Raw genomic sequence first — 17,811 nt, 5'->3', positions numbered from 1 at the left:
AAGAATTGCAAACATAATTTATATATTCTCCTTATTGAGAAGAAAAAAACCCGGATATTGATAAAATATTTAAAATTTATTATATATATATATATATATATATATATATATTACAATATCGTAATCTTAACAACAATTCTTTTATACTCTCCTTTTTACAAGTAATTATTTTTTTCTTGATTAATTAATTTCTAATTTAAATTCAATGCAGATAACTCGTGATACTTTTAGTTTTTATTTATGATTATGAAAATCTTATCTCTATATCTCCTTTTACACTTTATCTCTTTAATATAAAACCACAAAATTAAAAAATACAAAGGTAAGAAACAAAGGGAAAATTTGGAAGAGACTAGAAAAAGAGAGGACCAAATAGCAAAACCGACTTGAATCCAAGACCCTCAAAAATAGAAGAAGACAATTTGTGTGTAGCTCTACCGTGTATATAAGCTCCTTCCCTGTCATCGTTCCCAGGGTTAGTACTAGCTAAACCAATTTCACACACAAAAGGCAAAAGGAACCCCCCACCCCCCTTCACCTCCCCCACCATTTTCTCTTTCCTTGGGGTTTTCTTTTCTTTTCCTCCTCTCTATAAACCCTATTTTCTGTACAGACTACACTCTCTGGATGAGTCACATATCCGTGACTTTTTTAATTCAGGTACAAATAGAAAAAAAAAAACTCACTTTCGAGTATTATTTTGTGTATTTATTTGATCGATTTAATGTTTTATGTCTTTTTTTTTTTTTTTGATGTATGTGAATGTTTGAAAAGTTCTTATTGTGGCTTTTGGGGTTATTTTTTGCTATCTGATTCGTGTGTTTGGATTTGTATATGCGTCAGTAAATACAATAGAGGTTGAATATGACGACTTTAAGATCGAGTTTGCCGTCGAGGTTACGGCAGCTTCTATCCAGCGAAGGAGCCATTGGTCCATCTATTAAACTCGACTCTGAGCCTGTATGTACTCCTTTTACTCCTTCCTTTGTTCATATTTTTTTTGAAGTTAGTATTCGGTTGGTGCTGCGTGTTATTTAGGGTTTGTATCAAAATCGCTTGTTGTGACATGGCAGTTAGGGTTTTATGGAATTATTTCACAATGTACATTTCCTGATAGTGTTAATTTTATTTTTATTCAAGACGTGGGATGTGTGTTATTAGGGTTTTGTCCGGAAATTGCTTGTTGTGGAGTTGTGAATTAGACGTTGATTATTTTTTAAGTGTTCATGCAATCCCTATCTTATCTGCTTTTTTTGTTGACACGTTGAAAATCTGTCATAAGTACTGATGCCGTCTGGGTCTGAAACTAAATCTGTTACAAGTGTACTCGTGCCATGTGAGTCAAAAATCATTGTCTTTGTTATGTAGCAAGTTCAGAATCTATGAAAAGCCGCGGGTTTGATTTGTATTTGGTTACAAGATACTGAAAATATCTAAAATTGTGTTACTGCTAGATATCTATTTCTTCTTTACTGATATCGAATGTTCAAGCTTGTTTGACAGCTGATACTACTAACTATAAAAGTCCTTGGTAAAGAAAATTATCAAAATTAATATTGAATAATAATATGACTAGCTTGATTTTTACTAGCAAGTTTGCAGCTTTGCGGCACTCGTATCAGGATATGCTAGCTCTAGATCCTAGGGTTTAATACTGGTTCCTTTCATGGTCTATATTAAAAAAATAGATTGGTTCCTGTTATAGTTGATGAGAGGTTGAAGTTGCAAGCTAATGTAGAAGGATATAATATATTGGCTCTAGTGCTGCATATTCGTCGAATAATAGTTGCAGCTACTCGTGTGATTCTCACGAAATCATTGACACATTATTCTCATCACATTTGACTTTTATGGTGTGTCAAGAGTAATTCAATTACGTAGTCAATGAGTGGTGATTAGAAAATATCTGCCTCTGCTCAAAGAAATCCTTGGTTGTAGCTGGCTACTGATAGGACTTTATACAAGTAAATTGAAATAAAAAAGAACAAGTTTGGTACATCCGAGGCAGAAAATCTAAAGGAAAATATAATGGTTCATAGCATGAAAGTTTGGATTAGTAAAGTTTCCTAACCACTCATAAATACCGATAAGCACTACATTTTGTTACCAGGAGGATACTTTTCCCCTTCCTTCTGTAGCTTGAATGCGTTCCGCGGATATACCGACTAGTGTATATTTGAATCTTGAAAGAAACTGAAATTGAAAATCCAATTCTGCACTTTAATTGACACAATAAAAGGACGCCTTCTTTCCTTGTGCCTACCGGTCCTTGGAAACTGAACGTTCATTAATTTGTATAAGCACTTCATAAATAGTACTTAATACATTTAGAACTCCTGAAGAAAAGCTTTGTATCTTTTCTCTATTTTCTATAAACCAGGAGAAGATGGTGTTTCAATAATTTGTTGTTTGTAGTATCTTGAATCATATCTAGTCATGGATACAAGAAATTGTGGCACGCTCTATGCTTATCACCACTCCTTTTTGTGAAAGACTCTGGCGGTTACATTAAATTAGCTTTATTTTTTATTGGATTTTGTATCTTCATTTCATGGGTTGCATTCTTAATACCGTTTCACTACAATCTAAAGTGAGACCTACCTGGAAAAAGAGATAGCTTCAAACTAACAGTGCTAATAATTCCATCCCTTATTAATTTTCAATGGGTGCTCTTTTACAGCTGAAGATGCTGGCATGGGTAAGAATTGAAATGGTGTATCATGGTCCAAAATGGCTCTTAAGCTTTTTCCCCATTTTATGCTTCTAGCAAAGTCGTGTTCCTTAACATCAAGCTTTACCATTGTTCATCCTCTTTTTATGTTTTATTCGGTGGAATAGAGGTTATTCTTATAGGAGTAGTTTTTAAGTTTTTTTTTTTGTGGGGGAGGGGGGGGGGTCTAATCATCTTTTCATGGATCTAGTAATATACACTGATTTAGTCATATGTAAGGAAATAACAAAGCAATATATCATCTGATTAGGGCCTTGACTTACTGCTGCTTGAGAGAATTGCAAGGATTTCTGTTTTCCATTACTGATTCTCTCGTGCAGTTGATGCTATTTCTATCTTTCGTGATTGTGTCCTCCTTTTCAAGTTTTCTCTCCATTCACTTGCATGAGCTTATTGTGCATTTGTCCACATGTCAGCCTCCCAGAATAAAGGTCTTTATCGATAAGGTCATCCAATGTCCATTACAAGATATTGCAATACCTCTTTCCGGTTTCCGCTGGGAGTATGGCAAGGTGAATACATCTTACCTCTGCTTATCCTGCTTTTTATGCAGCTTGGACTTTTACTTACTTGGGCTTCTCTTTTCAGGGAAATTTTCATCACTGGAGACCATTGTTTCTACATTTTGATACGTATTTCAAGTCATATCTATGTAGTAGGAAAGATCTTCTCTTGTCTGATAACATATTAGGAGATGATAGCCCTTTTCCCAAGCAGGCAGTTCTTCAAATCTTACGCGTGATGCAGATCATACTAGAAAATTGCCATAACAAGGGTTCATTTAGTGGCTTGGAGGTAAGCTGAAGATGCTAAAACTTTTTGCTCGTTTGTGGATGAACGTCTTAAAAAGTATTTATGTGTATTGATGATGCCTGGATTTATTTCCTTTGTTCTCTGGCAGCATTTCAAACTCTTGCTGGCTTCAACAGATCCTGAGATCCTCATTGCAACATTAGAGACTCTTGCTGTATTAGTAAAAATAAATCCATCCAAGCTACATGCAAGTGGTAAGCTGGTCGGATGTGGTTCTATAAATAGCTGTCTCCTGTCACTCGCGCAGGGGTGGGGAAGCAAGGAAGAAGGTCTGGGCCTGTATTATTGTGTTACTGTAAACGAAAGAAGTCAGGATGAAGGCCTATCTTTGTTTCCATCCAATGTGGAAAATGATGGTGACAAGTCACTTTATCAGTTAGGCTCCACCCTTTATTTCGAGTTGCATAGTGCCAATACTCAAAACAATGCTGAAGCTGGGGATGGTGCAGTGTCAACAAGCTTGAACGTAATTCACATACCCGATCTCCATGTACGGAAAGAGGAAGATCTGGCGCTAATGAAGTTCTGCACTGGGCAGTACAATATTCCTCCTGAGCAAAGGTTTGCGTTGCTAACAAGAATCAGATATGCACACGCGTTCCGCTCCCCCAGGGTATGCAGGCTTTACAGCAAAATCTGTCTTCTTGCTTTCATTGTGCTTGTGCAGGCTAGTGATTCTCATGATGAACTTGCGTCCTTTTTTGCTAATGAACCTGAATACACAAATGAGTTGATCAGGATTGTGAGATCTGAAGAAACCATCTCTGGAAATGTTAGAACGCTAGCAATGAATGCCTTGGGTGCGCAATTAGCTGCTTATGCATCATCGCATGAGCGGGCGAGGATTTTGAGTGGGTCAAGCATCAGTTTTGCTGGTGGTAATCGCATGATTCTCCTAAATGTTCTACAGAGAGCAATCTTGTCACTTAACAGCTCAAATGACTTGTCATCTGTGTCCTTTGTTGAAGCTGTTCTGCAGTTTTACTTGCTACATGTGATATCTTCTTCTAGTTCTGGGAGTGTTATTCGAGGGTCTGGAATGGTTCCAACTTTTTTGCCTCTAGTAGAGGATGCTGAGCCTGCACATATACATCTTGTTTGCCTGGCTGTGAAAACACTGCAAAAGCTTCTGGATTATAGTAATGCAGCAGTAACCCTTTTCAAAGATTTGGGTGGAATAGAGCTTTTGGCAAATAGGTTACAGATAGAAGTGCACAGAGTGATTGACATGGCTGGAGATGATGACAATTCTATGATCATTGGTGAGCATTTTAAATCTAGTGATGAACGATCATATTCTCAAAAGAGACTTATTAGGGTCTTGTTGAAGGCACTTGGGTCTGCTACCTATGCTCCTGCAAATTCGGCCAGATCGCAGAGTTCTAACGATGCATCTTTACCTGCCACTTTGTGTCTGATATTTAGTAATGTGGAAAGATTTGGAGGTGATATTTATTCCTCGGCGGTTACTGTTATGAGTGAAATAATTCACAAAGACCCCACATGTTTCCCTGCTTTGCACGAGTTGGGTCTTCCTAATGCTTTTTTGTCCTCAGTGGTGTCTGGAATACTACCTTCTCCAAAAGCTCTTACTTGTGTACCTAATGGTCTTGGTGCAATTTGCCTTAATGGGAAGGGACTGGAATCAGTGAAGGAAACTTCAGCATTGCGTTTCCTTGTTGACATATTTACCAACAAGAAATATGTGGTAGCTATGAATGAAGGTATTGTCCCTTTGGCAAATGCTGTGGAAGAGCTGTTGCGCCATGTATCTTCACTGAGAGGCACTGGAGTGGATTTAATAATTGAGATTGTTAACAGTATTGCTTCACGGGGTGATGGTGAACATTCTGAGTCATCAGGGAAATCAAGTGAAACTACTGCGATGGACATGGACGCGGATAACAGGGAGAGTGTTGCATCCAGCTCATTGGTCGGATCAACTTATTCAACTGGTGAAGCCATCAGTGATGAGCAGTTCATTCAGTTGGCTGTCTTTCATGTGATGGTACTTGTTCACCGTACAATGGAGAACTCTGAAACTTGTCGGCTATTTGTGGAGAAGTCAGGAATTGAAGCTTTGTTGAAACTACTCCTACAGCCTAGTGTTGCCCAGTCGTCTGAAGGGATGTCCATAGCATTACACAGCACCATGGTCTTCAAGACTTTTACTCAACACCACTCGGCTGCTTTGGCTCGTGCTTTTTGTTCCTTTCTCAAGGATCATCTGAAAAAAGCATTGTCTGGTTTTGATGTTGTTTCTGGTGCTTTTCTGCTGGATCCTAAAAATATTCCAGAGAAGACTTTTTCTTCACTTTTTCTAGTTGAGTTTCTTTTATTTTTGGCTGCCTCCAAAGACAACCGATGGGTCACTGCTCTGTTAACAGAGTTTGGAAATGGTAGCAAAGATGTCTTGGAAGATATTGGTCGTATTCATCGTGAAATTCTTTGGCAGATAGCATTGCTTGAAGAATCTAAGGTTGATATAGAGGAAGGCTGTGCTGGTACAAGTGATGAAGCGCGGCAGTCAGAATTGAATGCAACTGATAGTGAAGAACAAAGATTAAATTCCTTCAGGCAGTTTCTTGATCCATTACTTCGCAGGAGGATGTCAGGGTGGAGTTTTGAGTCACAATTTTTTGATCTGATCAATCTGTATCGTGATCTGACTAGAGCTTCTGGTCTTCAGCAACGTCAGACCACTGACGGTCCTTCAAACCTCCGGATAGAAGCTAGTCATCATTCACAACCATCAGATTCTCTTGATGATGCCGGAACCAGTAACCGAAAAGAGGACAGACAAAGGTCCTATTATCATTCCTGTCGCGATATGGTAAAATCCCTGTCAATCCATATCACCCATTTGTTTCAAGAGTTGGGCAAGGTGATGCTACTTCCATCGCGAAGGCGGGATGATATGCTCAATGTTTCAGCTCCGTCAAAATCTGTTGCTTCAACATTTGCATCAATTGCTATTGATCACATGAATTTTGGAGGTCATGTAAGTACTTCTGGATCGGAGGCATCTGTGTCAACCAAATGTCGTTATTTTGGCAAGGTTATTGAATTTATTGATGGGATTCTGCTGGACAAGCCTGATTCGTGCAATGCTGTTATTCTAAATTGCCTTTATGGGCGTGGGGTTATTCAGTCAGTGTTGACCACATTTGAAGCTACTAGTCAATTACTCTTTGCCGTCAATAGAACTCCTACATCTCCTATGGAAACTGATGAGACACATTCTAGGCAGGATGGAGTTGAAGATGCAGACCGTTCATGGATATATGGTTCCTTGGGAAGTTATGGGAAGCTGATGGATCATTTGGTGACTTCATCTTTAATTCTATCTCCTTTCACAAAGCATTTACTCAATCAACCTTTGATAAGTGGTGATATCCCATTTCCACGGGATGAGGAGACGTTTGTAAAGGTTCTTCAGTCCATGGTATTGAAGACAGTTCTTCCCGTTTGGACTCATCCGCAATTCACAGAATGTAATTATGATTTCATTGCAGCAGTTCTCAACATCATTAGACACATCTACTCTGGAGTAGAAGTCAGAAATGCAAATAGTACTGCTGCTCGCGTGTCTGGTCCTCCTCCAAATGAAGCTACAATTTCTACAATTGTTGAAATGGGGTTCTCCAGGAGTAGAGCAGAAGAGGCTTTGAGGCAGGTTGGGTCAAATAGTGTTGAGCTAGCCATGGAGTGGTTATTCTCGCATCCAGAGGAAGCACCACAAGAAGATGATGAACTCGCCCGTGCCCTTGCAATGTCGCTTGGGAACTCTGGATCGGACCCAAAGGAAGATGTTCCCAAAGAAAGCAGCCAGACAATTGATGAAGAAATAGTTCAGCCTCCTCCTGTAGATGATTTGTTGTCAACATGCTGTAAGCTTCTACAGATGAAAGAGACTCTTGCTTTTCCTGTCAGGGATCTTCTTGTGATGATATGCTCCCAAAATGATGGCGAACATAGATCAGCTGTGGTTTCATTTATCGTTGAACAGGTGAAGCTTTCTAGTAATGCCTCTGAGGATTGTAACAGCAGCATTCTTTCTAATCTCTTTCATGTTCTGGCTCTGATCCTCAATGAAGATACCGAGGCCAGAGAGATAGCTGCAAAGAATGGTTTGGTCAAAGTTTCATCTGATCTTCTCTCACAATGGATTTCCAGTTCAGTTGATAGGGAGAAAGTTCCTAAATGGGTGACAGCAGCTTTTGTTGCTATTGATCGGCTTGCTCAAGTGGATCAGAAGTTAAATGCTGGTATTCTGGAACAGCTGAAGAGAGACGATGCTACACAGAAACCAGTTTCGATCAACGAGGATAAATATATTAAGTTGCAGTCTTCTTTGTCTCCAAAATATCTGGATGTACTGGAGCAGAAGCGGCTTGTTGAAATAGCTTGTGGTTGTATGAGGGACCACCTTCCCTCAGAAACAATGCATGCTGTGCTGCAGCTATGTGCAACTCTTACAAGAACTCACCCAGTTGCTGTTAACTTTCTGGATGCTGGTGGATTGCAGTTGCTGCTATCTTTGCCAACGAGCAGCTTGTTTATTGGGTTTGACAATATTGCTGCTACTATAATACGGCATATTCTTGAGGATCCTCAGACTCTACAGCAAGCTATGGAAGCCGAGATACGACACAATGTTGTAACTGCTTCTAATAGGCAGTCAAGTGGAAGGCTCACACCTCGTAATTTCCTGTTAAATTTGACTTCTGTTATCCAACGGGATCCAGCGATTTTCATGCGGGCTGCTCGTTCAGTGTGCCAAGTGGAGATGGTTGGTGAACGACCTTATGTAGTCTTGTTGAGAGACCGTGACAAGGACAAAAAGGACAAAGATAGGGAGAGAGAGAAATCAGATGACAAAGATAAAGTCCAGAATGCAGATCTGAAGTCTGGAGTTGGTAATGTGAGCCATGGAGTACAGGGCAAGACTCTTGATGCGAGTTCTAAGAATGTCAAAGTCCATCGAAAGCCACCTCATAGCTTTGTAAATGTCATTGAGCTTCTCTTGGATCCAGTTGTAAAGTTTGTTCCTCCCTTGAAAGACGAACAGGTGACAAAGGAGAGCTGTGATTCAACAGATATGGACATTGATGTGTCTGCAAACAAGGGTAAGGGGAAAGCTATTGCGTCAGCTTCTGAAGAAAGTGAAGCTGATAGCCATGAATTGTCTGCATCTATGGCTAAGATTGTATTCATTTTGAAGCTTCTGACTGAGATTTTTTTGATGTACACTGCTTCAGTTCATATTCTGCTTCGAAGAGATTCTGAAGTTAGCAGCTGCATAGCTGCTCCTCAACGGAGCCCCACAGGGCACATTACTGGTGGTATTTTTCATCATATTCTTCATAAGTTTTTACCACATTCCAAGAGTTCTAGGAAAGAGAGAAAAACTGATGTGGACTGGAGGCAAAAACTTTCGAGCAGAGCTAGCCAGTTTTTGGTGGCATCTTGTGTTCGCTCGACAGAGGCAAGGAAAAGAATCTTTACAGAGATTAACAGTGTCTTTAGTGATTTTGTTGAGCTTGAAAAAGGTTTTAGGGCACCAGCAACCGATATTCAAGCATTTATTGATCTTCTCAATGATGTACTGACTGCTCGGGCACCTACAGGTTCTTCCATCTCAGCAGAAGCTTCAGCTACTTTCATAGATGTCGGTTTGGTTCAATCTCTAACTCGAGCCCTTCATGTCCTGGACCTGGATCATACTGATTCTTCCAAGGTTGTTACTGGCGTTGTAAAAGTTCTGGAGTTGGTAACAAAGGAGCATGTGCATGCGGCTGAATCCAATGCTGGGAAAGGAGAACAGTCAACAAAAACTCAGGATCTTAGTCAACCTGGGACTACTAATGATGCCTTTGCATTACAGACTAATGAAACTGCAGGACAGCCTAACGGGAATCCAGTGCCAACAGATCACATTGAGTCCTTTTGTGCGTCTCAAAACTTTGGTGGGTCTGAAGCTGTCACTGATGATATGGAACGTGACCAGGATATTGATGGGGGTTTTGGTCCATCTAATGAAGATGATTACATGCATGAAAGTAATGAGGATACTAGAAATCTGGAAAATGGCCTTGAGATAAGATTTGAAATCCAGCCTGATGTACAAGAGAATCTTGATGAAGATGAAGATGATGATGAGGAGGACGACGACGATGAGATGTCAGGCGATGAAGGAGATGAGGTTGATGAAGATGAAGAGGGGGATGAAGAAGAACAGAATGATCTTGAGGAAGATGAAGCTCATCACTTACAACATCCTGATACTTATCAAGATGACCAAGAAATAGACGAAGATGATTTTGATGAGGAGCTAATGGACGACGAGGATGAGGACGACGAGGAAGAGGATGGTGTAATACTTCGACTGGGTGATGGAATGAATGGAATAAATGGAATAAATGTTTTTGACCATATTGAGGTGTTTGGCCGAGACAATAGCCTCTCTAGTGAAACTTTACATGTTATGCCTGTTGAAGTTTTTGGCTCTAGGCGCCAGGGGCGTACCACGTCCATCTACAATCTTTTGGGAAGAAATGGTGACAGCACTGCTCCTTCACAACACCCTCTTCTAGTAGAACCCTCTTCCTCGCTACAATTGGGTCAACCACGGCAATCAGGTATCTGGACTACTTCTGGTTACTATCATAATTTTTCGATGGTGTGCAATGATGTATCACGTGCTTTTGTTTATTGGTTTCAAAATAAATCTCATTGGTTCCTTCGTGCTCATGACAGAGAATATTCGCGATGCTTATTCAGATCGGAGCTCAGAAGGAACCTCATCGCGGCTGGATTCTGTTTTCCGTTCTCTTCGGAGCAGCCGTCACAACCAACGGTTTAATTTATGGACTACTGATAACCAACAAAGTGGTGGATCAAATGCCTCTGCTCTTCCACAGGGTTTTGAGAATATGCTTGTTTCCCATTTGAGGCGGTCAATCCCTGAGAAAGCAGCCGATCAAGATGCCACAGAGAGGTCTCAGAATACAGGTGAGGCCACCCAGTTTGCTGGATCAGGTGAGGCAGCTGAAACTGCTGCAGCTGCTGTGGAGAACAACAGCAATAATGAAGCCAGAGATGCAACTGCCCCCTCAACAGTTCTGGATGAATCTGGCCGTGCTGATGCAACACCTGTGGCAAATGTTTCTACTCAGGGAGCAGATTCACCTGGTGGACAGTCTCAACCTGTCGAAATGCAGTTTGAACAGAATGATGTTGCCATAAGGGACGTTGAGGCAGTTAGCCAAGAAAGCAGTGGAAGTGGTGCAACTCTGGGTGAAAGTCTTCGAAGTCTTGACGTTGAAATTGGAAGTGCAGATGGGCATGATGATGGCGGAGATAGGCAGGCCGCAGCAGATGTTCGAACTAGGAGGACTAATGTTTCTTTTGGAAATTCTACACAGGTAAGTGCGAGGGATGTAGCCCTTCATAGTGTATCTGAAGCTTCGGAACATCCAAGTCAAGAAGCAGAACAAAGTGGTTCAGGTGAAGAACAGCAACCTAATGTGGATGGTGATTCTCGATCAATTGATCCTGCATTTCTAGAGGCACTTCCTGAAGAGTTGCGAGCTGAGGTTCTCTCAGCTCAACAAAGTCAAGCAACTCAACCACAAAATTCTGAGCCTCAAACTAGTGGAGATATTGATCCAGAATTTCTGGCAGCCCTCCCACCTGATATCCGAGAAGAAGTTTTGGCACAGCAACGGGCACAAAGGCTGCAGCAGTCACAAGAATTAGAGGGCCAACCTGTTGAGATGGACACCGTGTCGATTATTGCTACATTCCCTTCGGAATTACGGGAAGAGGTACTTCTTTAGATGAATTTCTAATCTTACGTGAACTTTAATTTCATTTACACGAACAAGTGAAATCCTGTTTTCCTATTTTTTCTCTTCAATTCTTCAGGTTGTAATTAAAGTTGGACTCCCATTAATCTTTTTATGGCTATCTTTGGATCTTAATATTTCATGTCTCAGGTCCTTTTGACTTCTTCGGATGCTATTCTTGCTAATTTAACACCTGCTCTTGTGGCGGAAGCAAATATGTTGCGCGAGAGGTTTGCCCGGAGGTATAACCGGACACTTTTTGGTATGTATCCTAGAAGTCGTAGAGGCGACTCTAGACGGAATGAACAATTGGACAGGGCTGGTGGAACCTTTTCCCGTAGATCAGCTGGAAGTAAGCCTCTGGAGGCAGATGGGTCTCCCTTAGTTGACACTGAGGGCTTAAGAGCGTTGGTGCGGTTGCTCCGCGTCTTCCAGGTATAAACTTGGTCAGCTTAAATTGCTGATTTTTTGCATCTATGATTTGAATGTTGACACGTCTGGTCCCTTGCAGCCAATCTACAAAGTTCCTCTACAGAGGCTGCTGTTGAATCTCAGTGCACATGCTGAAACAAGAGCTGCTTTAGTTAAAATCCTTATGGACTTATTGATGCTTGATGTTGGACGGCCTGCTAATCTGAGTACTGTTGAGCCCCCATATCGGCTATATGGTTGCCAAAGTAACGTGATGTATTCGCGTCCTCAACATCTTGATGGTTAGACCTTAGCGCCTTGCTTCAACTTTTTGGTTGTGTATTACGTACTAGTCTTGCTACTGCAGTTGTTTTCTTTTTTGTTGTTTTTGCCTTGGGTAAATTTGATTCATCTCATTGTCTTGTAGGAATTCCACCTTTACTATCTCGTCGTGTTCTTGAGACACTTACATACTTGGCGAAGAATCATTCTTTGGTTGCAAAGACTCTACTTGAATTCAGGCTCCCTCGACCAGTGGTGGAAGGGCCAACAAGTCCAGATCAGAGACGTGGAAAAGCTGTGATGGTTGAGGCTGATGGACCGGAAAGATGGCAGCTTGAAGGACAAGTTGCTCTTGCAGTGCTTTTGGGCCTCTTGAATCATCCCCTTTACTTGAGAAGTGTCGCGCATCTAGAGCAGGTAGTTTGCACAAGTGGGATGTCTCTTTGAGTAGTCATTAGTTGGTATCTCTTGGCGTCTAACAATTTCTCATTTGGATCTAGCTGTTAAATCTGCTAGATGTTATAGTCCTGAACACCGAAGGCAAATCAAATGCATGTGAAGAACCTGGATCGTCCTCCACAGAACAACCAACTGGTCCTCCAGTTCAGTCTACTGCTGAGATGAATACTGAATCTCATGCAGCTTCATCTGAGGTTGAGGACAAGTCTGGAGCCTCATCCTCTGTTGCAGGCGGAGACCAAACTACTGAAAGTATTTTGCTTAGTCTTCCACAATTAGAACTTCGACTCCTGTGCTCATTGCTTGCCAGAGAAGGGTAAGCTAGTTCCTTATCCTGTAATGTGCTTATTCAAGTCGTTTGACATTATGTATTTCTTCATGCTGCTTTAGTGCTATTGCATCGATGTATTTTAAAATGTTAAATACTCTGGTTTGAACTTCAGTAGATATTACAAAAAAAAAAGAGCATCTCTTGTTTGATTTGGTAAGTTCAGTAGATAGCACTTCTTATGAGACGCTTCCTTTTTTCTGTGTGTGTGTGGGGGGGGGGGGGGGCTATGCCATGCTCCTTAATTGAATAGTCTTGTAGTTGGCTGGCTTATTGATGTACTGAACTAATTTTGTACTTGCTGTGTATTTTCTTTCTTTTTCAAAGGAAGACTTGGATAAATAAACTAATTGCTTAGTGTGGCGTTATTTTCAAAATTTTCATGCATGTGGCTTCTGTATGAGGCACAAAATTATGTGTTTGGTTGCACATGCACTTCCTTAAAATGTAAGACTCAGCTATCCTTTTCACATGACCAAGTACATTTTGAACCTTCAGTGGTTTTTTTATACTTAATGTTGCTGAATATTATATAATTTATTCATTGTTGAAGCTGTTTAATGTTTTCTTCTTTTGTTAGTCTGTCAGACAATGCTTACTCATTGGTAGCTGAGGTACTGAAAAAATTGGTGGCCATAGCTCCCGCCCTTTGTCATTTATTTATTACTGAGCTAGCTGGCTCTGTGCAAAGCCTGACTAGATCTGCGTTGGACGAGTTAAACAAGTTTAGGGAAGTAGAAAAAGCACTGCTCAGTACCACTTCAACTGATGGCGCCGTGATACTCAGAGTTCTGCAAGCATTAAGCACTCTTGTTGCTTCAATTGGTGACAAGAACAAGGATAATCAAATTCTTTCTGAGAAGGAGCATGGTGCTACTGTCAGCCTGGTCTTGGACATTAACACAGCTTTAGAACCTCTATGGCAGGAGCTGAGCACTTGTATTAGCAAAATAGAGTGTTTTTCTGAAACAGCAACCAACCCGTCGCACTTGTCCCTGGTTACAACATCTAAACCTTCTGGAGCAATGCCTCCACTTCCAGCAGGCACACAAAATATTTTACCGTACATAGAGTCATTTTTTGTGATGTGTGAGAAGTTGCATCCTGGACATTTGGGTGCAGGGCAGGATTTTAGTATTGCTACAATTCCTGATCCAGAAGAAGCAACTGCTTCTGCTATGCAGCCGAAAACACCTACATCTGCAATGAAAGTTGATGAGAAGCACATTGCTTTCGTAAAATTTGCAGAAAAGCACAGGAAACTCCTTAATGCGTTTGTCCGGCAGAATCCTGGCCTACTAGAGAAGTCTTTCTCCATCATGCTGAAGGTTCCTCGTTTTGTTGATTTTGACAATAAAAGATCCCACTTTAGATCTAAGATTAAACATCAACATGATCATCATCATAGTCCTCTGAGAATTTCTGTGAGGAGAGCTTATATACTTGAAGATTCATATAATCAGTTGCGCATGAGAACAACTCAAGAATTGAAAGGGAGGTTGACTGTTCATTTCCAAGGGGAAGAAGGGATTGATGCTGGTGGACTTACTAGGGAATGGTATCAGTTGCTTTCCAGAGTAATTTTTGATAAGGGAGCACTGTTGTTTACTACAGTTGGCAATGAAGCAACATTTCAGCCAAATCCCAACTCCGTGTACCAAACTGAGCACCTTTCATACTTCAAATTTGTTGGGCGAGTTGTGAGTACCTACTTTTTTCTGTTTTGCTTGAGTCATTCAGTTTAACAATATTTCATGTGCTTTATGTACATCCCAGGTTGGGAAGGCATTATTTGATGGTCAACTTCTTGATGTTCATTTTACACGATCCTTCTACAAGCATATATTGGGCGCTAAAGTGACATATCATGATATTGAAGCTATTGATCCTGACTACTTCAAAAATTTGAAATGGCTGCTTGAGGTGCAGTGTCTTCTGTTTTCTTAGCTATTACGGAGATGGTGCTTAAATATTTGTTCTGCTCACATTTCTTGCTTTGTACAGAATGACATAAGTGACATTTTGGACCTTACATTCAGCATTGATGCTGATGAAGAAAAGTTGATACTTTATGAACGCAATGAGGTATGAGTTCTTTAGCGAGGAGTGAAATATCAACATTTTTGTTTCAAAAGTTTTGATTGAAATTAGTTCGAAACCCACTGGGTGCAAACAATTTCTGAGGGCATCGGACTGGGTAAAACCTGAATTAACCGTGGTGCACTTGCGGGAAACTCCTTGCCGAGGGCCTGTGCACCCCCGGGATTAGTCGGGGCTCTTAGAGACTCGGACACCCGGTGCAAATCAAAAAAAAAAAGTTCTGATTGAAATTTGTGTAATGCAGGTTACTGACTACGAACTGATTCCGGGTGGACGGAATATTAGAGTTACCGAGGAAAATAAGCAACAGTATGTTGACTTAGTTGCTGAACATCGGTTGACAACTGCTATCCGCCCTCAGATAAATGCTTTTCTGGAAGGATTCAGTGAACTGATTCCGCGGGATCTCATTTCTGTTTTTCATGATAAGGAACTCGAGTTATTAATTAGCGGTCTACCAGACATCGATCGTATGTTTCACTATTCCCTTATTTGTTACTTGATGTTGTAATCCTGCCATAGATAGTTATTTGTCAATATCGAGAAAGAAGAGCTGCTCCTTACATGTGATATTACCTTGCTTTGCAGTTGATGACTTGAGGGCAAATACAGAATATTCTGGATACAGCCCAGCATCACCAGTTATTCAGTGGTTTTGGGAAATTGTTCAAGGTTTTAGCAAGGAAGATAAGGCTCGCCTTCTACAATTTGTCACTGGGACCTCAAAGGTGGTTTGTTGCTTTCATTTGATTACAGTTTCATGCTTTGTCTCCTGCAATCATCTCGAACAAGTTTTTGTCAACTTCTCCAGGTGCCATTGGAAGGATTTAGTGCACTACAAGGAATTTCAGGTTCCCAGAAATTTCAGATCCACAAGGCTTACGGTAGTCCTGATCACTTGCCTTCAGCACATACATGGTAATTACTTTTATCATCTGAAATGGAACTATGATTATCCTTTTTGTTTTCATTCTAATTTTATTTGCTGAAGATCCATGTTGGCTCCCTCTGTGCAAATTAGTTCTCTTTCTTTCCTTTCTGTGTGCATCCTAATTTACTGCAAGGATGAATTGGCAGCTGTTCTATGAGATAGGAAAGCTTGCTTAAATGAGTATTTAAATCTAATGCAGAGTAATATTATGAAACTGTCCTAATCTTTGATTATGTCTCAACTACTTAACATCAATTTGTTCACATGTCATGTAAAGGCTTCTTTCTTTATCCATTTGACCTGGCTCCATCTTTGATCAAATGGCCATTGATATTGGACGGAGTGTTTTGTATTTTATATCTTTATGTTCGTTAGTTATTTACCGCGAACACACTTCTAATGTATATTTGCTGGGTGCAGTTTCAACCAGCTGGATCTACCGGAGTATCCCTCTAAAGAGCACCTAGAGGAGAGGCTATTGCTTGCCATTCATGAAGCCAATGAAGGGTTTGGATTTGGTTAACACCGGTGGTCTCTGAATTAGATTCTGTAGATAATTTCCATGTTAGAAAAGACAATTTTTTTAACAGGAAAACGGTCCAAGGGCATTTTAAGTCTGTGAGATACCTGTCTATAATGCTGTACAGTCTATTTGCTATGCAAAATGATCCTGGCGGTTTTCTTTTGCCAATCGTTTATTTATCCGTTATCCTCTTTGCATATAAGTTCCTTTCTGCATGCTTGTTTGGATAAATGTGTTGTTATCCTCTTAGCTTGCTTGTTTGGATAAATGTTCTGTTGTAGCCTGTAGGAGAAGCACAGGGCCTTGAGTAATTCTTTTATGCCAGGTGCTCATCGTTCTTTTTCTGTAATTCTTTAATCATCGTGGCTCATGTACCGTAAGACCTATATGATGGTCGATCCTTGCTGTTAAGGACACGAAACTTGGGCTACTTTAAAAAAGAATGCTTTAATCATCGTGGCTCATGTACCTCAAGACCAATTGCGATACAGACCAAGGTTCTATATGATGGTCGATCCTTGCTGTTAAGGACACGAAACTTGGGCTGCATTAATGCAATGTTTCACCCGTGCTGCATGATTAATATTTCTTGGGTGCTTAATAGTAAGAACAATACTAAATTTAAACTAGGTGTAGAGTTTATGGTGTTACTCCTCTTATCACTACGTCTACAAGCACTCTATTGCCCCTCAAAATTTTAATAGCCCGTGTTTTTACCCACTTACATGAAATGGCCTTTTGGCCCAATTTATTTGCAACTTGTAGCCATCATCTACTTCTACTGCATTTATTTTCTCAAGATAACATTTAATCGTAGCATTTTGTCTTTCATTCTATCCAATGTGCACCTTTTTATCTTTCTTTCATTTTATCCAATGCACATATTGTTTTCCCATTACCATTTTCATTCATATCTTCTTTCTTTCTCTGTGTCTTCTCCGTCTTCCTTTTATCTTTTTCTTTTTATTTTCTTTTTTTTCATTTTCCTTCCCTTCTCCATCTCTCGTTTCAAATTTATATTTTTTCTCTTTATTATTTTTACTTCTCACTAGAAAAATTTGTTTGAGTACCTAGAAAAATCACAGAAATTTTAATTCAATTATTAAAAAGATTTACTCAATTACGATGCATGATACAAGAGTGGTAGCAAAAGTCGTGAGGTTTTCTAGTCAAGTTGCTTCTTCTTCTATCATAATAGTGTTTTGTGAGAAAAGATCTTTTACAGTGAGTATCGATGGTGGGTCTGGATTTAATGGGGTAGTTGAATGATACTTGTAACTTTATATATATAGTTAAAGTTATGATACTTATATATACATCGTATAAATTTTGTATATAAGTGTATCTTGTATATTTCAGTATATATTATAAAAATTATATATA

General features: G+C 40.1%; 1 protein-coding gene across 1 annotated transcript; it reads left to right on the top strand.

Moving 5' to 3' along the window:
- Positions 1 to 456: 456 nt before the first annotated feature.
- LOC109236552 (E3 ubiquitin-protein ligase UPL2-like) lies at positions 457 to 16,614 on the top strand. The gene is made up of 17 exons (XM_019402747.1): positions 457 to 660; positions 844 to 960; positions 3,148 to 3,243; positions 3,320 to 3,526; positions 3,633 to 10,185; positions 10,304 to 11,373; positions 11,545 to 11,829; positions 11,906 to 12,107; positions 12,233 to 12,504; positions 12,588 to 12,862; positions 13,455 to 14,574; positions 14,651 to 14,797; positions 14,879 to 14,959; positions 15,219 to 15,444; positions 15,563 to 15,702; positions 15,786 to 15,892; positions 16,326 to 16,614. Exons 2-17 carry the CDS (start codon positions 865 to 867, stop codon positions 16,426 to 16,428), a joined length of 10,980 nt encoding a protein of 3,659 aa, XP_019258292.1. The 5' UTR covers positions 457 to 660; positions 844 to 864; the 3' UTR covers positions 16,429 to 16,614.
- Positions 16,615 to 17,811: the final 1,197 nt, after the last annotated feature.

The sequence above is a fragment of the Nicotiana attenuata genome, unplaced genomic scaffold (genome assembly GCF_001879085.1).
Source record: "Nicotiana attenuata strain UT unplaced genomic scaffold, NIATTr2, whole genome shotgun sequence".
In the NCBI taxonomy this organism is placed as follows: Eukaryota; Viridiplantae; Streptophyta; class Magnoliopsida; order Solanales; family Solanaceae; genus Nicotiana; species Nicotiana attenuata.
This window is presented reverse-complemented; position numbering and strand designations above follow the sequence as displayed.